The following is a 21512-nucleotide window of genomic DNA, read 5'->3' as shown; positions in this document are numbered from 1 at the left end:
TTACAATAGCTGTTTTAATGTCCTTGTCCATTAATTTTATTATTTGTCTTATGTCCGGGCATGTTTCTATTGGTTGGTTTTTCTCCTGGTCAGTGTCTGGGCCTGTTTCTATTGGTTGTTTTTTTTTCCTCCCGGTCAGTGTCTGGGCATATTTCTATTGGTTGGTTTTTCTCCTGGTCAGTGTCTGGGCGTGTTTCTATTGGTTGGTTTTTCTCCTGGTCAGTGTCCGGGCGTGTTTTTATTGGTTGGCTTTTCTCCTGGTCAGTGTCCGGGCGTGTTTCTGTTGGTTGGTTTTTCTCCTGGTCAGTGTCTGGGCCTGTTTCTATTGGCTGGTTTTTCTCCTGGTTAGAGGTTGTGTTTTCCCGCTTCATTGCAGGTCTAGTTGTTTTTGTTTGTCAGCCATTTTGGATTTTACTTTATTGGGTGCAGGATTTTGTTATATTCCTTTAAATGCTGTTGAGACTTGTTTTAGGTTGTAATAAAGTTAGTCATAGACCGTTTCCTCCTCTTGAGGCTGGCGTTTAAGCCGTGTTCGGGTGGCTCCTAACACGGCTTAAAAGAGCGGCCGTTGTTGTGAAGCCCACTGTTCAGTCCGGACCCTTCTGACCCTGCTCGCTGTTCACTCTTGTTGGTGGAAACACAAGCTGTTCCCAGCCTCCAGGGAGCCCTGGCAGTTCTTTTTCCCATTGGTTCTCTGAGGGTGGTTTCCTCAAATGCAGATGCAGATGAGTATTCAGCCAAAGACACGAGGAGCCTCCGCAGGTCTGCGTAGCTCCCTCCTTCCCCCGCTCGGGACGTGCTGGAGACCACTGGGCTCTGCCGAGCTCCGACTCCCCGCCCCGCAGCCTGGAAGCCTGGAAGCCCCGCCGTGAGCGAGGGCGGGTGGGGCCCCCTCTTTAGCTTTCGCACTTCTGTGATCGCTGTCCTGTGCTTTCTCTTCCCCAGTGTCTGAAAACGTCGTTTCGTGCACGGGTCTGGCTTATGAGTTGTCTGAGGTAAACCTGGTTTCCTTTGTTTTGTTCATCATGGCTAGAAGTGGAAGTGACTGTGAGTCCAGCTTTGTTCTTTCTTTCCAAAATAATTTCATTTATTCCTGATTCTTTGTATTTCCATATCAATTTTAGACTTCTGTTTATCAGCTACTGCAAAAAGCGTTTTGGAATTTTGACTGGGATCATACTGAATTTATAGGTCAATTTGGGAAAATACTGATGTCAACATTGAGTTTTCTAATCCATGAACTTGGTATATTTTTCCATCTATTTAAAAGCCTTTAATTTCAGCAGTGTTTTGCAGCTTTCAGTATACAGGTCTTGTTTTTAAGACCTGTATACTTGTATACGTGTATACTAAAACAAGCATATTTTTAAAAATTTATCTCTTATTTCATGCTTTCATGCTTTTGGACATTATATGTGGAATTTAAAAATGTTTCATTTTCTGGCCAGACGCAGTGGCTCATTTCTGTAAACCCAGCACTTTGGGAGGCTGAGGCAGGAGAATCACTTGAACCCAGGAAGCAGAGGTTGCAGTGAACTGAGATTGTGCCACTGCACACTGCAGCCTGGGCGACAGAGTGATCCGTCTCAAAAAAATTTTTTTTCATTTTCTAATTCATCTATAGAAATACAGTTGCTGTTTTTTTGAGACAAGATCTCACTGTTGGCCAGGCTGGAGTGCAGTGGCACAATCATAGCTCACCACAGCCTCAAACTTTTGGGTTCAAATTATCATGCCTCCTCAGCCTTCCAAGCAGCTGAGATACAGGCATACACCGCACCTGCCTAATTTTGTTTTGTTTGTAAAGACAGAGTTTCACTATTACTCAGGCTAGTCTTCAAACTCCTGCCCTCAAGTGATCCTCCCATCTCGGCCTCCTGAGTTCTGAGTAGCTTGGGACTACAGGCTCACCATACTCGGCATTTTTTGTTTGTTTTGTTTTTTGTTTTGTAGAGGACAGGGTCTTGTTTTTTTGCCCAGGCTGATCTCAAACTTGTGGTTTCAAGCGATCCTCCCACCTCAGCCTCCCAAGTACTAGGGTTACAGGCATGAGCCACCGCGCCTGGCCTGTGTTAATTTTTCATTTTTCTTTTTTATCTGGCTGTACTTTGTAGAACTTACTGGGAATGCTTTTCAGAAAGAACCTGCATTTATTTCTGGTGGGAGCTAGCAGTTTTTATTAACCTTGGAACACTTTTTAGGGCGACCATACATCTTGCTTTGCCACAGATAGGTTTGGCTTAAGCCTGTTTCCCCAGCAGTACTATTAATAGCTCGCTTTCACTCTCAGAAATGCCCTGGTTTAGAAAGTACATGATGTGGTGACTTTAGTTCTTGGTTCCTGCATGGTGGAGGAATGTCGGGTTCAGCTCCTCCCTGTGGGGGTGACCCATGCTGGCCAGGCTGGGGATGGCGCACCTCTCCTGCCCATTTGCCACTCCCTGTGTCCCTTGAAGAGTTCTCCCACTTTCTGGCATGCCCAGTAATACCTTAAAAAGTAAGTCTGTGGCGGGCGCATTGGCTCGCGCATGTAATTCCAGCACTTTGGGAGGCTGAGTTGGGAGGAGGGCTCACGCCCGGGAAGTCGAGGCTGTACTGAGCTGTGGTCGCGCCACTGCACTCCAGCCTAAGTGACAGTAAAACTCCATCTCTTCAAAAAAAGTTTGTTAGAGGTTTTCTAGAGTCTGGTTTTATTACAGAATATTTATGCTGCCATATTACTGAAAATATGTTTTTGTTGCTACTTGGTTTTAGTTCCTTATTAAACTGCTCCGTCTCCTACCCCACATGACTCCATCGTCCTCCGAGCTTCGGCTCAGTTACACCCTTACAGCTCCTGCCCCTGTTCTCCATCTTGCCCTGCTCTTTCCTGTCTTTGTAACACCATGTTCCTTCACTTCCAGCATTTACCATAGCTGGAATCTCGTGGTTCTTGGCTGTCGGGTCCCGTGACTGTCTCCTCTTGGCTGCATTCCAGCACGGCGCAGCGTCACTTGGGGACGGGGCATTGAATGGGTGACAGAAGGACGGGCTGGAAGCGGTTTACACCCACAGGATGCCTTTCCATTCTTAGATGCAGGAGCCACCATGGTCCGTTTTATATGCAGCTTTTCGTCTGGGTCGATGATTTCATACGTTAGCTAGAGTTTCTCAAATTCATATTTCATGTATCAGGTCTTCTAGCAAGGTAGGATGAATAGATTTCAAGGAATTCAGCTTTGCTGATTGTAGCAGCTATGAGTACCTCTCATGAACTGTTTGAAGGATGAGGGCATAAATTCTAGATGAAGCAACCTCTTTATACCATTCTAGGTTTTAATTCGTGTTCCCCAATCCTTTATTAATAGGCCACTTGCATTTTTTTCATATCTCTGTTTTTTGCTTATTTTGCAATTTGGGGGTATTGTCATTGTGTAAATGGATTGCAGGAAGTCAGAGAACAAGTTTTTCTATTCCAGTTTTCCATTATACAATTTTTTTCTATACATATTTAGGCTGATGGAGCCATGACGGTAGAGGTTAAAATGTGTGATTTAGTTCCGTGCTTAATTTGATTTCATCTCTTATAGGTAATGCACAAGGGTCACATGTATGCTCTCAAGATGATCACGCAGATCCTGTCCTCAGGACCAGAAGCACGTCTCTGCTGCACACATTGTTGTCCACACCATGAGTATTTAGTAGCAGGACTCCTGGAAAGCAGTGATCTATGCTCTAAGACCATGAGTCACAGATTATTTTTTTCAGTACTATTTATGATTAGCCATATTTCTAGAAACATCCTGAAAGATGGAATTATGATGAAAAAGTGAAGATAATCTACATTCGGGGGCACAAATGAGCATTTGGATCAGTTTTTTATGAACCTAAGATACAGCCGGAGTAGTTATGGTCAGTCATGGAGAATAACTTGAAAACTTGTCCCAAAGAGGACGGTGATTTCGTTTCTGATAAAATAAAGTTTAAAATAGAAGAGGAAGACGATGATGGAATTCCTCCTGATAGTTTGGAAAGAATGGACTTTAAAAGCGAGCAGGAGAACATGAAGGAGACGGACAGCGGTGGGGAGCGAGCGGGCCTCGGCGGGACGGGCTGCAGCTGCAAGCCCCCGGGGAAGTACTTGTCTGCAGAGAGTGAGGATGACTATGGCGCGCTGTTCTCCCAGTACAGCAGCACCCTCTACGACGTGGCCATGGAGGCTGTGACCCAGAGCCTCCTTTCCAGCCGGAACATGAGCTCTAGGAAGAAGTCTCCAGCCTGGAAGCATTTTTTTATCTCTCCCCGAGACAGCACTAAAGCAATATGCATGTACTGTGTGAAGGAGTTCAGCAGAGGCAAAAACGAGAAAGACTTGAGTACCAGTTGTCTCATGAGGCACGTGAGGCGCGCACACCCGACCGTGCTCATTCAGGAAAATGGCAGCATGTCTGCCGTGTCCTCGTTCCCCTCTCCCTCACTCCTGCTTCCACCGCAGCCTGCGGACGCGGGTGACCTCAGCACCATCCTCTCACCCATCAAACTTGTCCAGAAAGTGGCGTCTAAGATCCCATCCCCCGATCGAATAACAGAGGAGTCTGTGTCTGTAGTTTCTTCTGAAGAAATCTCCTCTGACGTGTCCGTTTCGGAGAAGTGCGGCAGAGAAGAAGCCCTGATGGGGTCGTCTCCCCACCTCCCTGCTCTCCATTACGATGAAACTGCAGAGAACTTAGCAGAGAAGAGCCTTCCACTTCCAAAGAGCACCTCTGGGTCCAGGAGAAGGTCCGCTGTCTGGAAGCACTTCTACCTGTCGCCACTGGACAACTCCAAAGCTGTCTGCATTCACTGCATGAACGAGTTCAGCCGGGGGAAGAATGGGAAGGACCTGGGCACGAGCTGTCTCATCAGGCACATGTGGAGGGCGCACCGCGCCATCGTGTTGCAGGAGAATGGGGGCACGGCCATCCCGCCGCTGTACTCCACCCCTCCCACTCTGCTGCCTTCCTTGCTGCCGCCGGAGGGGGAGCTCAGCTCTGTGTCCTCATCTCCGGTAAAGCCGGTCAGAGAGTCCCCTTCGGCCTCCTCCTCCCCTGACAGGCTGACTGAGGACCTGCAGTCTCACTTGAACCCTGGAGATGGGCTGATGGAAGACGCGGCGGCCTTCTCATCTTCCGATGACGTAGGGGAGGCCTCGGCGTCCTCTCCCGAGAAGCAGCAGGCTGATGGGCTGAGTCCTAGATTGTTTGAATCTGGTGCCGTCTTCCAGCAGAATAAAAAGGTCATGAAGAGACTGAAGTCGGAGGTCTGGCATCACTTCTCCCTGGCCCCCATGGATAGCCTCAAGGCCGAGTGTCGGTACTGCGGCTGCGCCATCAGCCGGGGGAAGAAGGGTGATGTGGGCACCAGCTGCCTGATGAGACATCTCTACCGGCGCCATCCAGAAGTTGTTGGGAGCCAGAAGGGCTTTCTGGGTGCAAGTCTGGCAAACTCTCCGTATGCCACTTTGGCCTCTGCAGAAAGTTCCTCTTCCAAATTGACTGACTTGCCAACAGGGGTCACAAAAAACAATCAAGTTATGTTTCCTGTTAATAGCAAAAAGACCTCAAAGCTGTGGAATCATTTTTCTATTTGCTCCGCAGACTCCACAAAAGTCGTGTGCTTGCACTGTGGCCGGACCATCAGCCGGGGGAAGAAGCCGACTAACTTGGGTACCAGCTGTCTTCTGAGACATTTACAGCGGTTCCATAGCAACGTGCTGAAAACTGAGGTCTCGGAGACGGCTCGGTCCTCCTCTCCGGACATCCGGGTGCCACGGGGCACAGAATTATCAAGCGCTTCCTCCTTCGATGACACCAATGAGAAGTTTTACGATTCTCACCCAGTTGCCAAAAAAATCACAAGTCTCATAGCTGAAATGATTGCACTTGACCTCCAGCCATATTCTTTTGTAGACAATGTTGGCTTTAACAGGCTGCTTGAATACTTGAAACCTCAGTACTCCCTCCCTGCCCCTTCCTACTTCTCCAGGACAGCTATCCCAGGTATGTATGATAATGTGAAGCAGATAATTATGTCCCACCTTAAGGAAGCTGAGAGTGGTGTGATCCACTTCACGTCTGGAATATGGATGAGTAACCAGACCCGTGAGTACCTGACCCTCACAGCCCACTGGGTTTCCTTTGAGTCGTCAGCCCGGCCGCGCTGTGACGACCACCACTGCTCGGCGCTGTTGGACGTGTCGCAGGTGGACTGCGACTACAGTGGCAACAGCATTCAGAAGCAGCTGGAGTGCTGGTGGGAAGCGTGGGTGACCTCCACCGGCCTTCAGGTGGGCATCACTGTCACCGACAACCCCAGCATCGGGAAGACGCTGAGCGAGGGGGAGCACTCGAGCGTGCAGTGCTTCAGCCATACGGTGAACCTGATCGTCAGCGAGGCCATTAAGAGCCAGCGGATGGTGCAGAACCTGCTGAGCCTCGCCCGGAAGATCTGCGAGCGGGTGCACCGGTCACCCAAGGCGAAGGAGAAACTGGCCGAGCTGCAGAGGGAGTATGCGCTGCCTCAGCACCACCTCATCCAGGACGTCCCGTCCAAGTGGAGCACGTCCTTCCACATGCTCGAGCGGCTCATTGAGCAGAAAAGGGCCATTAACGAGATGTCCGTCGAGTGTAACTTCCGAGAGCTGATCAGCTGCGACCAGTGGGAGGTCATGCAGTCCGTGTGCCGTGCGCTAAAGCCCTTCGAGACTGCAAGCCGGGAGATGAGCACGCAGATGTCCACCCTCAGCCAGGTCATCCCCATGGTGCACATCCTCAACAGGAAGGTGGAGATGCTCTTCGAGGAGACGATGGGCATTGACACCATGCTACGCTCTCTGAAGGAGGCCATGGTGAGCCGCCTGTCCGCCACCCTCCACGACCCGCGGTACGTCTTTGCCACGCTGCTGGATCCTCGCTACAAGGCCTCCCTGTTTACGGAGGAGGAGGCGGAGCAGTACAAACAGGATTTAATCAGGGAACTCGAACTCATGAATTCTACCTCAGAGGACGTGGTCGCCTCCCACAGGTGTGATGCCGGCTCCCCGTCGAAAGACTCTGCTGCAGAGGAGAACCTGTGGTCACTTGTGGCCAAGGTGAAGAAGAAAGACCCAAGAGAAAAGCTGCCTGAAGACATGGTGCTCGCATATCTGGAGGAGGAAGTGCTTGAACACAGCTGTGACCCACTCACCTACTGGAACCTGAAGAAGGCGTCCTGGCCAGGGCTGTCTGCACTGGCTGTCAGATTTTTGGGCTGCCCCCCAAGCATCGTCCCTTCAGAAAAGCTGTTCAACACGCCCACTGAGAACGGTAGCCTTGGCCAATCCAGGCTCATGATGGAACATTTTGAAAAACTTATCTTTTTGAAAGTGAATCTTCCCTTAATATACTTTCAGTATTGAAACTCATGACGGCACCACTAGGCCAGAGGCGTGGCTGCCCCAGCATTAGCAGCCTGTACCAGGTCTGTGACCCACTCCACCCAGGGCTGTGCACGACATCAGACCAGGCACTCTCAGGGCCGCTCTCCAGCTCACCAGTGTCTCCACGTGCCTTACCCCTTCTCCTTCAGGCCAAGTTTCGTGGGGTGTTTTATTAAGACGTCCACTAGAAATAGCTTGTCCTGTCAACTATGAAATATGGTGACTAGATTTTAATTCATAACTGTAAAGTTTTTTAAAGTTTTGGGTTAGTAATTTGTTTTACTAGAATGACAAAGAAGATGTAAACAATTTTATTCTGTAGGCTTTTTACTCAATTATGTACAAACCACGAATCAGGTACTGTATTTTAGTTAAGCATTGCTTTAATTGCAACAGAATAGCTTTTGTGGCTATCAAATGAAATCTGTAAATAGGAGGTGGAGGGCAAGCCATCCTGACTGAGCAGTTTTTAACCGCAGGTTCTAAAGTGTCCCGTGGAGTACAGATAATATTCTGGAAGGTAACCGTTTACTACGACGGAGACGTGGCATTTGGAAACGAAACTTAGATGTTTCATGGAGCTTATTTTGAGAACTTTCCCATTTCAGGTTTCTGCATTCAGGCTTTACATGGTCAGTTAACTCAGAGATACCCCAACTGTTTATCATCAGCTCCTCTGAAATGTGATCCCTTTGTAACTGTGCTCATCACTTCGCCAGTGCGTTCGATGACACGCTGATGGCAGGTGGTCCCTGCTGAAACCCCCACGCCTCCGCTTCAGCATCTCCACACTCTGAAGCTGTCTTTCAAAATGTGTGCACTGACCCCCTTGTTTGATCAAATTTGTGTAAAATTTTTTTAGAGGAGATGGCTTATTAACAGGGAAGAAGCTTGTTATATTACAGTTGTAAGAATAGCCTTAGGTGTTTAGATTTTTTTATGATAGGGAAGATGCAGCCATCACTGGGATATTTTAGAATCCCAAGGACATCAGAATAAAGTATCAGTTGTCAGATTATTTTAACAATTATGTCTTCAGAGAAAAAAAGATTCATTTTCTCATTTTAAACCAATTAAATATTCTGGGTGAGACAAATCACTCATTAGCCTACGACCTTTTAGAAAAATTGTTGTTTTGTTGAAATACTGTACCTACGCTTAATCTAAATTTGCATTGACTATGTTTTAGTGTATTTATAAATGGTGAACTCAGTTTCTGAAATTAAACTTTTTATTTGCAATTTTCTAGTGCTGGGAGACACTGGCTTTTTATTTTTAGGATAAGAAAACAGGCATATTCTTTGTGGTCCATTATCTAGAGCCCATACTTGGGCAGCATTTGAAATTTCACCTTAACCCCAGACAGGGCTCCGGGGAAGTGGAGATGTAATTCTTACGACAACAGTTCTGATCATGGTCATGGTGATGACTTTCCAGGTCTCGTGTTCAAGTGGTGCCAGAATGCAGGAGCCGGTGGGCAGCCCTGAGGGGTAGCCTTGGCTGCAGCCTCTGTGCACGCCTTTCCTGGTGCCCTCTTACCCGGTAGCTGTACGCTCGTTCCCGTGAGAACAGCCTGCTTCCAGAGTGCCCAGGAGTGCTGGTCAGGGACAGTGCCCGTGAGGCTGCAGAGGCGGTGGGGTCCATGGCCCACCCCTCTCTCCCTCGCCAGCAGCTCTGGCCAGTGTCATCCTGGTGTAGAAAGGGTTGTGCACAGGATAGGAGGGAGCCACAGTTCTTGCTCAGCTGTGCTCACGGCCAGCTTGCAGTCCTGTGTTTCTTAAGATTGTATTTGGAATGGTAATATCCTTAGAATTTTGGGATATTGAGCTTCATGGATTTTCTCTCCAAAACAAGCCAGCACAACTAACTGTAGCAGAATCGTATCCACTCATTCATTCAACTGAGACGAAGCGCCCTCCCTTCTCCAGGGCCTGGGCTTGGAATGCAACAGAGATTTCCATGGACACAGTCTCTGGTCTCACAGAGCATATAGTCTAGTCCACGATTGGCAAGCTGCAGCCACAGACCCAGTCCGGCACTCTGCCCATTTTTCTAAGTGAAATTTTCTTGGAATACAGTCACAGCTGTTTTTTAACATGTTGTCTTGGCTACTTTGAGGCTGCAACGGGAGAATTGAGTAGTTATGACAGAGACCACAGGCCCACTGAAAGGGCCAAACGGCTGAAAATACTCACTGTTCGGCACTTTCCAGAATGCAAGTTTGCTGGCCCTTGAGCTAGCCTGCCTTTATGTTTTTTTTGTTTTTTTAAGGTTTCAGCTTCATGCTGCTGTATTTTTAGTTGAAGTGTTCTGAGTAACAGTGTATAAAAGGGGGTTGCAGAAAAAAATGAGGGCTTGCTTTACTCAACAGAAAGTATGGCCCTTCTTGAATGACACTAGGAGAGTCGTTTTATCTCGTACATTCTCTTCATTTGGTTGGTGGACGTTTGTTGAAACCAGGCACTCAATGGTCAAACTGTCTGTGCCCTCCAGTTGCTGACAGTCCTGCAGGAAGATGGACAAGAGGCCCAGTGCTGACAGTCACATGACTCTCACTGTACTTGAATGAGGGGACTGTGGGTGCAACTAGAAAATATGTTGATTCTTAGCCATTCCCACCTTGCTTTTCTGTTCAAAACCCCAGCTGCAAGCTGTTTGTTTCCCTGCCTGGAAATGATGTTTTAGGCAGGTTCCTTAATTTCTCAGGTCTGTCTCAGATAATAAAAAGCTCTTTGTATGAGCCTCAGAACTGTCTCTTCAATGAATGAAATTACCAGTCATTATACGAAGGGACTTTAAAAAATTTGTGGAAATATTGAAGTAAAAGATAAAAAATAAAAACTTTATTTCTTGGCTGGGCACAGTGGCTTATGTTTGTAATCCCAGTACTTTGGGAGGCTGAGGTGGGAGGACTGCTTGAGGCCAGAAGTTCAAGAAATTAGCCAGGTGTAGTAGTGCATACCTGTAGTCCCAGCTACTTGGGAGGCAGAGGCAGGAGGATCACTTGAGCCCAGGAGTTTGAGGTTGTAGTGCGCTGTGATCATACCACTGCACTCCAGCCTGGACAACAGAGCAAGATCCTCTCTCTTAAAACCACCAACAACGACAACAACAACAAAACAACATTTTTATTTCTCCATGTAAGCTCCATCAAGGTCAAGATACTTTTGTAAGCTGTGACACCAGCCATTCAGTCCACCCCTAAAGAACTGCGAGCACTGGGAATTTAACCATGTCAATGCAGCCTTTTTAACATTATTAATGGAAGAAAAAATGAGTGCTTTTAAAGATTTTTTAAAATGAGGAAACAAAGAAGGAGTGAAATCGGGACTGTAAGGTGGATGCCTAACGATTTCCCAACAAAACTCTTGAAGAATTGCCCTTATTTGATGAGAAGAATGAGCCAGGAGCATTGTCATCGTGGAGAAAGACACTGGTGAGGCTTTCCTGGGTGTTTTTTTCCTAAAGCTTTGGCTAACTTTCTCAAAACACTCTCATAATAAGATGTTATTGTGGCCAGACACGGTGGCTCATGCCTGTAATCCCAGCACTTAGGGAGGCCGAGGTGGGCAGATCACAAGGTCAGGAGATCGAGACCATCCTGGCTAACATGGTGAAACCCCGTCCCGTCTCCACTAAAAATACAAAAAATTAGCTGGGCGTGGTGGCAGGTGCCTGTAGTCCCAGCTACTCAGAAGGCTGAGGTAGGAGAATGGCGTGAACCTGGGAGGCAGAGCTTGCAGCGAGCTGAGATTGTGCCACTGCACTCCAGCCTGGGCAACAGAGCGAGACTCCATCTCCAAAAAAAAAAGAAAAAGATGTTACTGTTCTTTGGCCCTCCAGAAAGTCAACAAGCAAAATGCATTGAGCATCCCAAGAAACTGTTGCCATGACCTTACTTTGACTTGTCCACATTTGCCTTGACTAGGTCACTTCTACCTCTTGGTAGCCATTGCTTTGATTGTGGTTTGTCTTCAGGATGGTACTGGTAAAGCCCTGTTCCATCTCCTGTTATAATTCAAGGAAATGTTTCAGGGTCTTGATGCCACTTGTTTAAAATTCCCATTGAAAGCTCTGCTCTTGTCTGCAGCTGATCTGGGCACAACGGTTTTGGCACCCATCGAGTGGAAAGCTTGCTCAACTTCAATTTTGAACCAGTTGAGATGTCTGTGGTCTTGGCTATTTGTTCTGTTAATCGTCAGTCCTCTTTAATCAGAGCACGAACAAGATGAATTTTTTCCTTGCAAATTGATGTGGATGGTCTGCCACTGTGGTCTTCATCTCCATCGTTGTCTTGACCCTTCTTAAAACGTGGTATCTGTGTGTATACTGCTGATTTTTTTAGGGCACTGTCCTCATACACTTTTTGTAAAGCATCAGTGATTTTCACCATTCTTCCACCTGAGGTTCACTATAGATTTGATGCTTGTTTTTGCTTCAGTTTTTGCAGAATTCATGTTCTGTTAGGAGCCCTTTTCACACTGATTCTTACTGTCTCAAACTAGATCTATTCAGGCATGTTATAACAAGTTAGTATGAGTTTATTTTGGAGCAAAAGAATTTTGAAATGCATGCTTAGTTTTGTCATAATATGCATTTTCCATGAACTTTTTGAAGACCACTCCTGCAATAATAAAATATTGAACTTCATTTAAAGCTAAAATTCCCTTCCCTTCCACTTCTGACTATGAGGCAGCAACTGGTATCAGACCGAACCTTTCCCAAGAACTATCAAGGCCATATAAAATACATTTTTAAAAAGAGCTTTTTGCATCCTGGCTAAAATGATGAAACCCCGTCTCTACTAAAAATACAAAAAAATTAGCCGGGTGTGGTGGCGGGCATCTGTAGTCCCAGCTACTCTGGAGGCTGAGGCAGGAGAATGGTGTGAACCCAGGAGGCGGAGGTTGCAGTGAGCGGAGATCGTGCCACTGCATTCCAGCCTGGGCGACAGAGCGAGACTCTGTCTCAAAAAAAAAAAAAAAAAAACTTTTTGAAGACATCAGAGAGTAATTAAGACAGCCAGGAGTTGAGGAAACAAAATCCTAGTAAGATGAGACTTGCATAAAGGTGAGTCCTGTATTCACAACATTTTTTCCTCTTGGGCCATTTGCTGGTGTCCTGCTCTAAGGCCTGACAGAAGGTGGCAACCAGAAGCTGGCGCAGTGTCACTGGGCTGGGAGACCGGCAGCAACACACAAGCTGTCATGTTGGCCAGGATGCCAGGAGCCTCAGAGAAGTGGCCCAATTCCCGGTGTCCAGCTTCCCCTGCAGCAGGTGCCTATTCCTGGTTGCTGCTTGTGCTCAAGGCAAGAGACTTGGAAACCCAAATATAGCAGCAAAAGGCTGGAAAGCTGAGACATCTTTGGGCAAGGGAGACAAAACTTGGGACTTCAGTGCCTGCCATTGAGAAAACTGAGGTTTCCAGGTGAGACCCCTGAAGGGCAAACTGGAGAGGGACCAGCCCTCACCAAGTCTAGACATGGCTTGAGCCATCTCAGCCTTGATTGCATCAGGGCGATCTGCCTCACCTTTCTGCTAGAGGAAAACTAAATTTTCTTTCAATGAAAACATCAGAGCTCCTATAACTTTACAGATAAACAGTTTGACTCTCATAAATTATGAGACACACTGAAAAAAAGGACCAAGTGACTGAAAAGAGAATCATAAGACTATAGAAATAGTCTCACACGTGATCCAAACACTGGGGTTTTCAGACATGGACTTTATGATTTATACATTCAATAATATGGATGAGAAGGTGGAGAATGCCACCAGAGAGAATCTGTAAACATGCTAATGCTGAAAAAAACAACGATGAATGAAGAATTCCCTAGATGTAGTTAATACCAAATTAGGCTTATAGATGAAAGGACTACTGAATTGGAAGACAAGCCAGTAGAAAACACTCATATTGAAGTACAGAGAGATGAAAAGTGCCTGAGAGACACAGTGCAAGGGAAAAGACTAGCACACAGCTGATGGGAGTCCCAGAAGAGGAGAGAGAAGGGGTGGAGCGCCATTTGGATGAGATCACAGCTGAGGACTTTCCAGAACTGTTGGGACATCAGCCATAGGTGTCAATATCTTTGAACCCCAATGAGGATAAATTGAAAGTAACAACCTGCACCTAGGCACATCACGGCACGGTGCTGAAACCCAAAGAGAAAGAGACAATCTTAAGCAGAGGCAGGGAGGAGAGACACTTTTACCTTCAGAGGAGCAATAAAGCTGGCAGCTGACTCTCTAAAACAAATAGTTGGAATGGTGGAGTGGCTTTTTTTAAATGCTGAAAGGAAATAATTACCAATCTAGATTTATATACCCAGTGAGAAGATTCCTCAAAAGTGAGGGTGTGAACTTAAGTTTTTGGACAAAACAAAAAATTGCAGAAATTTGTCACCAGCCAACCAGCCCTAAAATATATCCTGGAGGGAATTCTCCAGGTGGACACTTGATGTGGGAAGGAACAAGGAATACTCCTGAAACGAGTGGAAACGGGAAAGCTAGATAAATAATAGACTGCCTAAAACTATCTCTTAGAGTTCAAAATACAGATAGACTTAAGATACATGGACACTAAGAACAAAAGGTGGGAGGGAAATAAATGATTGCACCATCCTGCAAGGGGTGAAGGTATGGATTTAAAGTAGATTCTGGGCCAGGTGCAGTGGCTCACACCTGTAATCCCAGCAGTTTGGGAGGCCAAGGCAGGTGGATCACCTGAGGTCAGGAATTTGAGACCAGCCTGGCCAACATGATGAAACCCTGTCTTTACTAAAAAAACAAAAAATTAACTGGGCCTGGTGACGCATGCCTGTAATCCCAGCTACTCGGGAGGTTGAGGCACGAGAATTGCTTGAACCCAGGAGGTGGAGGTTGCAGTGAGCTGAGATGGCACCACTGCATTCTAGCCTGGGTGACAGAGCAAGACTTCATCTCACAAAAAATAATAAAGTAGATTCTGACATCAGACATGTGATCTCTAGGGTAACCACTAAAAGCAATAAACATGTTGATGAAATTGGACGAATAACTACTTTCACTAATCCCAAAGAAGATAAGAAAGGAAAAATAACCAGATGGGACACATAGGAGACAGAGGCAAATGGTAGCTTTAAACCAAATGTGTCAGCAAGCATATTAAGTGTAAGTGGAATGCGAACTCCAATTAAGTGTGTTAGATTGGATACAGGGACAAAACCCAGCTGTGTTCGTTCACAGGATTCACATATCAAGTCCAAGGATACAGAGTGAATGTGAGAAGCCAGAAGCCAGGGCACCACCCACACATCTGCTACAGCTGTTCACATCTGACAACAGGGCCTCAGGCAGGAGGACTCATTAGAGATGGAGGGAGGAGTCATTAGAGATGGAGGGACAGCTCAGTGACCAAGTGGTGAGGTTAACGGGATGACACAACAATGCTAAACATAAAAGCACCAAAGAACACAACTCCAAAATGCGACTGGAACAGAAAGAACTAAGAGGAGAAATAGACAATCACAGTGAGAGATCTGAACACTTGCCTCAGCAGCAAATAAAGCGAGTGTTGTTCCAGAATGTGTCTTGACTGACCACTCCCTCTGGCCCCAGTGACCATCCTGCCAGACGGCCATCTCCTCCCTGGTTAGCAGCCTTGAGCAAGGGTAGCAGTGGGCAGAGTGTGGAGGCCAGAGGCCTCTCACGTCCACCCACCCCAAAGGCACTGGCCTGGGGGACAGCTGAGGAGAAAGGGAGACACCCTTGAGGCAGGGAAGGGAGAGTTGGAGGGGTCACGTGTGGGAGTGAAGCCCAGGAGGAGGAGGGGCAGGAGCATTGCTGCTGGGGGCAGACACAGATAAGACAGGCTGATGGAGACGGGAGGCTCTGAGCCCCAGGTGACACCGTGCTGTACACATTGTTTTACAGCCCATCTTTCTATGTTAGTAAACCCATTTCATTATTTTATAGGGCTCTGTGGCTGTATTCAGTATTTTATCACCATAAAAATTCTCATTGGAGCTTCTGAGTTGAGAGGCAGAGGCGTTTGCAGGGGTGAGTCTTCCCATCCTCCTGCCCTGACATCCACTCGCTTCATTGTAGCCCTTGTTTCTCGTTAGGGTCCTTTGTAGGGATTTTGTGATTTTGGTTGGATTTGTGACTGGGAATTTTATTCTGCTTCATTTTAAAAGTGGGCCAGGTGTGGTGGCTCACGCCTGTGATCCCAGCAGTTTGGGAGGCCAAGGTGGGTGGATCACCTGAGGTCAGGAGTTCAAGACCAGCCTGGCCAACGTGGTGAAACCCCGGCTCTACTAAAAATACAACAATTAGCCAGGTGTGGTGGTGCGTGCCTGTGGTCCCAGCTACTCAGGAGGCTGAAGCAGGAGAATCACTTGAACCTGGGAGGCAGAGGTTGCAGTGAGCTGAAGTCACGCCACTTCACTCCAGCCTGGACGACAGAGCGAGACTCCATCTCAAAAATAAAAAAAAAAATAAAAGTGGTGCTGTGAGGAGAGTTTGTATCCTTGAGGGAAGACCATTTATGTTTACTTATGGCTTTACAATTAACATTTAGTTTATTGAGGTTACTAATTAAAATACTAGGTTTTCTTTAAACATTTAAAGAAATGCCTTCTACTTATAAATGTAGTGGATTTTAATTGAGTAGGACCAATCACTCTAAAGGAGTCTTGATTAATATTTGATCAGCTGCAGTTAAATGAGATTAGATTCACTCGGCCATCAGTCCACTTGGCAGTCTTGGCTGAGTTCTGGGAAGGGCAAACGCTGGGTCTCCTGTGAGCAGCCCCTCTGCTCAGCACTGTGCCCCAGGGAAGGGCCCATGTCCCTGCTGGGTCTCTGCCCACCATCTCTTCCTGGTGAGCTGGTCCTGATGTCCATGTCAGCCTTTCAGTGACTGTTGCTGTACCTTCCTGCACAGTCTGTTAACAGACCAGAGGAAACCCACTGGTGTGGCTCAATAATTCTAAATATGCACGTGTCTCTTGCATGAGAGTTCTGGGGCACTGACGACAGGGCCCTGGGTCTCAGTTTTCACCCAGGCGTCATCCTCATGTTCAGGAACGTCTGTGGCTAAAGCTCTCCCCGTGAGAGGCTCTTTTTCTTCAGGAAATAAAGGTTTTTCCAGAAGCATCCCAGCAGACCTTGTTTGGCTGAAGTGGGTCCCGGGGGACCTCTCCAGTATCCTATGGAGGTGGGTGAGGGAGGAGAGGTCACATGGCCACCTGTCCCCAGCCTCTGCCAGGTCCATGGTCCCAAGGCCACGTGAGCCCTCATGCAGGCCCAGGTCCTGGTCCCCTGCTCCCCTCTGGCGTGGTCCAGCCCACTGTCTCTCCGCCACAGCACCCTCAGTGTCACAGCATCAGTGAAGTCTTAATATCTTTTCTCTTGTCAACATTTACCTTGGTACTTTGTCCTCTTAAATTTTTTTAATTAATTAATTAATTATTTAATTAATTATTTTGAGATGAAGTCTTGGTTTGTTGCCCAGGCTAGAGTACAATGGCGTGATCTCAGCTCACTGCAACCTCCGCCTCCCGGGTTCAAGCAATTCTCCTGCTTCAGCCTCCCCAGTACCTGGGATTACAGGTGCCTGCCACCACACCTAGCTAATTTTTGTATTTTTTTTTTTTTTTTTAGTAGAGACGGGGTTTCACCACGTTTGCCAGGCTGGTCTTGAACTCCTGATCTCAGCTGATCCGCCGACCTCGGCCTCCCAAAGTGCTGGGATCACAGGCGTGAGCCACCACACCTGGCCCACTTTTAAAATGAAGCAGAACAAAATTCCCAGTCAAAACAAAACAAAAAAATTCCTCAATGCTCTACCTACTCGTCCTATCCTCCCTGCCAGCCCCAGTCTTTTTTGCCTCCGTAATTTTTCCTTTTCCGGAATATCATAGTTGGACTCACACAGTGTGGAGTCTGTTCAGACTGGCTTCATTCACTTAGCAATATGCATTCAAGATTCCCGCATGTCTTTCCATGGGCTAGTCATTCACTTCTTTTTAGCACTGAATAACAGACGAGCCACAGTTTATCCATTCACCTAATGAAGGGCATCTTGCTTGCTTTCAAGGTTTGGCGATTATGAATACAGCTGCTATAAATATCCTTGTACAAGCTTTTGTGTGGACTTAAGTTTTCAATTCCCTTCAGTAGATACTGAGGAGCTTGATTGCTGGGTCACAGGGTAAGAATATGCTTAGTTCTGTACAAAGCTGCCAAACTGTCTTCCAAAGCAGCTACACTGGTTTGCATTCACACCAGCAATGAATGAGTTCCTGTTGCTCCACATCCTCATCAGCACTTGGCATTATCCATTTTGGATTTTGGCCATCCTAACAAGTGCATAGTGATGTCTCATTTTTGTTTTAATTTGCAATTCTCTAATGACCATATAATGAGGAGCATTTTTATACATGCTCAATTGCCATCTGCGTTATCTTCTTTGGTGAGGGGTCTATTCAGATCTTTTGCCCATGTTTTCTTTTTTTTTTTTCAGATGGAGTCGCTCTGTCGCCCAGACTGCAGTGCCATGGCGCAATCTCAACTCACTGCACAGGTTCATGCCATTCTCTTGCCTCAGCCTCCCAAGTAGCTGGGACAACAGGTGCCCACCACCACGCCTGGATAATTTTTTGTATTTTTTTTAGTAGAGACGTGGTTTCACCATGTTAGCCAGGATGGTCTCGACCTCCTGACCTCGTGATCTGCCCATCTTGGCCTCCCAAAGTGCTGGGATTACAGGCGTGAGCCACCACACCCAGCCTCAATCACATTGTTTTCTTATTTTTGAGTTTTAAAAGAGTCCTTTGTATATATTGGATACCAGTTCTTTCTTTCTTTTGTGAGACAGGGTCTCTGTTGCCCACTCTGTTGCCCAGCCTTGACCTCCTGGGCTCAAGCAATCCCTCCTGCCTCAGCCTCCCAAGTAGCTGGGACTACAGGCATACACCATCACACCTGAATAAATTTTTTGCTGTTGTTTTTTGTAGAGACGGAGTATAACTATATCACCCAGGCTGATTTTAGAACTCCTAGGCTCAAGCAATCCTCCTTCCTCAGCCTCCCAAAGTACTGGGATTGCAGGCGTGAGCCACCGCATCTGACCCAGTTCTTTATCAGATAGGTCTTTCACAAATATCAAATATTTTCTCCCAGTTTGTGGTTTGTCTTATTTCTTGAGTGATTTTTTTTTTTTTGAGACGGAGTTTTGCTCATCGCCCAGGCTGGAGTGCCGTGACACGATCTCGGCTCACTGCAACCTCTGCCTCCCAGGTTCAAGTGACTCTCCTGCCTCAGACTCCCAAGTACCTGGGATTACAGGTGCCAGCCACCATGCCCAGCTAATTTTTGTATTTTTAGTAGAGACAGGGTTTCACCATGTTGGCCAGGCTGATCTCAAACTCCTGAATTCAGGTGATCCACTGCCTCGGCCTCCCCAAAGTGCCAGGATTACAGGCGTAAGCCACCACACCCAGCCAAGTGAATTGATTTTTGAGAAAAGTACAAAGGCAATTCAGTGGTGAAAAGACAGTATTTTTTCTCTTTTTTTTTGAGATGGAGTCTCGCTCTGTCACCCAGGCTGGAGTGCAGTGGTGTGATCTCGGCTCACTGCAAGCTCCGCCTCCCGGGTTTACGCCATTCTCCTGCCTCAGCCTCTCTGAGTAGCTGGGACTACAGGTGCCCGCCACCACGCCTGGCTAATTTTTTGTATTTTTAGTAGAGACGGGGTTTCACCGTGGTCTCGATCTCCTGACCTCGTGATCCGCCGGCCTTGGCCTCCCAAAGTGCTGGGATTACAAGCATGAGCCACCGCGCCCGGCCCTTTCTCTTTCTTTTCTTAAGACATAGGGGTCTCTCTCCGTCACCCAGGCACCATTGTACAGTGGTGCAATCAGAGCTCACTGCAGCCTCAACCTCCTGGGCTCAAGGGATCCTCCTGCCTCAGCCTCTCTAGTAGCTGGAACTACAGGCGTGCACCACTGAGGATAATGTTTTCAACAAATGGGGCTAGAATAACTGGATATTCATAGACAAAAAAAAAAAAAATGGATCCGTACCTCACACCATGTTAAAAAATTAACCCCAGCCAGGCACAGTGGCTCACACCTGTAATTCCAGCACTTTGGAAGGCCAAGGCAGGCAGATTACTCGAGCCCAGGAGTTCGAGACTAGCCTGGGCAACACAGTGAGACCCCATCTCTACAAAAAATACCAAAAAATTAGCATATGAAAAGACATTCAACTTCACTCATAAGAAAAATGATCCAGGCCGGGCACGGTGGTTCACACCTGTAGTCCCAGCACTTTGGGAGGCTGAGGTGGGAGGAAGGCTTAAGCCCAGGAGATGGAGGCTACAGTGAGCCATGTTTGCAACGCTGCACTCCAGCTTGGGTGACAGAGCAAGACCCTGTCTCTAAAACAAAACAAGCCAAAGTGCAAAAGAGCCTATAAAGAATGCTCCGTCTAAGAAAGAGGGGAATATATGTGTATATGTTTATCTTTACAAAATTAAACACACGGGAGATAAACCAGGAGACAATTATGCTCATTACCAAAATGCGAGGAGAAGGTACGGGAGGGAGTGGCTCCCTGCATCTGTCTTTAGGGGCAGTTTTGACCTCTAGAAGGATGGTCATACTCTACAAACCTAACAGGATGGGGCGTGGGGTGTGGTGGGAGGCACAAGACTATAAGCAAACGGGAAGGATGAACCCAGCTGTATTTCCAGTGAAGGCACCACTACCCTGACGGTGGAGAAGTGATCCAAGAACTCATGAGCACAGCGCTTGACGGCACCCGCAGTTGTGGGCAGGGAGTGAACTCCACACGATCCCGACCTCTTCATGGTGGGTTTGTTTTTGCAATCCTGTGGCAGCTACGCTGGAGCTCGCGAGCAGGCGTGCACTGGACTCCCCAGCAGATGCGTGAGGATGCTGCTGTTGCTGGGGGCCAGGGTCCTCAGGGTGGAGATGGGGGGTGGGGGAGAGCCGTGCAAGGTGGGACAGAATCCGGGCATGGTTCTGTGCTGTTTCAGATCTGTCCACGCATATGACATATGTACGTGCGTGTCTGCACGCAGCATGCCTGTCCTCCCTAGCCTGTCCACAGAAAGGGCCTAAAGCTCAGGCACCCTGTGTGCTGTGTGCACACCTCCTGTCTAGATCCTGGTCTCTAACGCTGTTCCCCACCAAAGGGAGCCAAGACCCACAGAGCAATGGCCGAGGCCAGAGGCCCAAGAGGGCGCCCTGCCATGCCTGGTCACGAGGAGGTGCTTGAAGGAAAGGCACAGCGCACAGGCAGAGCGTGGCAGGGTTCCCACCAGCAAATCTCGTACACTTTGAACACCAGGATAATTAAAGACAGGAGCGACTCACAGACCACTGAAGTCGGGAGGCAATCCACACGTGGCCAGCAATAAAAGAGAACAAACGAGTGTGGATAACCAGTGAATACCTGAGACACACAGGTGGATGGATGGGGGAGGGAGCCCATGTCTGTGGGATGCTGGGGCCCGGAAGCCTGCTCTCCAGCCCTCACCATCTGGCCTCTGTGGGAGTCAGGAAGTGTCTGCACAGATGTTCGCCAGATGCAGTGGGAAAACCAGGAGGCATCAGGTGGAGAGGCAGCCCCAGGGCACCTGGGCCAACAGCCACAAGCTCTCAAAGAGCACAGGAAGAAATCATGTCCTTATGCACACGTGTGTGCATGTGTGGTGTGTATGCATGGTGTGTGCACATGTGCATTGTGTGTGCATGCATGGTGGGTATGGTGTGTGCACGTGTGATTGTGTGCGTGTGTGGTGTGTATGCATGGTGTGTGCATGTGTGCATTGTATTTGCATGTGTGTAGTGTGTATGCATGTTTGCACTGTGCATGTGTGGTGTGTATGCATGGTGTGTGCACGTGTGCATTGTGTGCATGTGTGTGGTGTGTATGCATGGTGTGTGCACTTGTGCGGTGTGTGCATGCATGTGTGGTGTGTGTGCATGTGTGCATACGTGTGCAGCAGCACCTAGTCCCATCTCCAGTGCCCAGCAGCATCACATCACACGCACTTTGGTGCTTTATA

General features: G+C 47.7%; 1 protein-coding gene across 1 annotated transcript in view; it reads left to right on the top strand.

Annotated features, from left to right (window-relative positions):
* The window catches only part of ZBED4 (zinc finger BED-type containing 4), a 36521-nt gene extending 26227 nt beyond the window's left edge, over positions 1 to 10294 (top strand). Inside the window, exon 2 of the mRNA XM_030815333.1 lies at positions 3570 to 10294. Coding sequence (XP_030671193.1) covers positions 3899 to 7414 — 3516 coding nt within the window. The 5' untranslated portion in view covers positions 3570 to 3898 and the 3' untranslated portion in view covers positions 7415 to 10294. The remainder of the gene's footprint in view (positions 1 to 3569) is intronic.
* Positions 10295 to 21512: the final 11218 nt, after the last annotated feature.

Source organism: Nomascus leucogenys, chromosome 7b (genome assembly GCF_006542625.1).
Source record: "Nomascus leucogenys isolate Asia chromosome 7b, Asia_NLE_v1, whole genome shotgun sequence".
Taxonomy (NCBI): domain Eukaryota; kingdom Metazoa; phylum Chordata; class Mammalia; order Primates; family Hylobatidae; genus Nomascus; species Nomascus leucogenys.
Note: the sequence above shows the minus strand (reverse complement) of the source record. Positions and strands in the feature narration are given on the sequence as shown.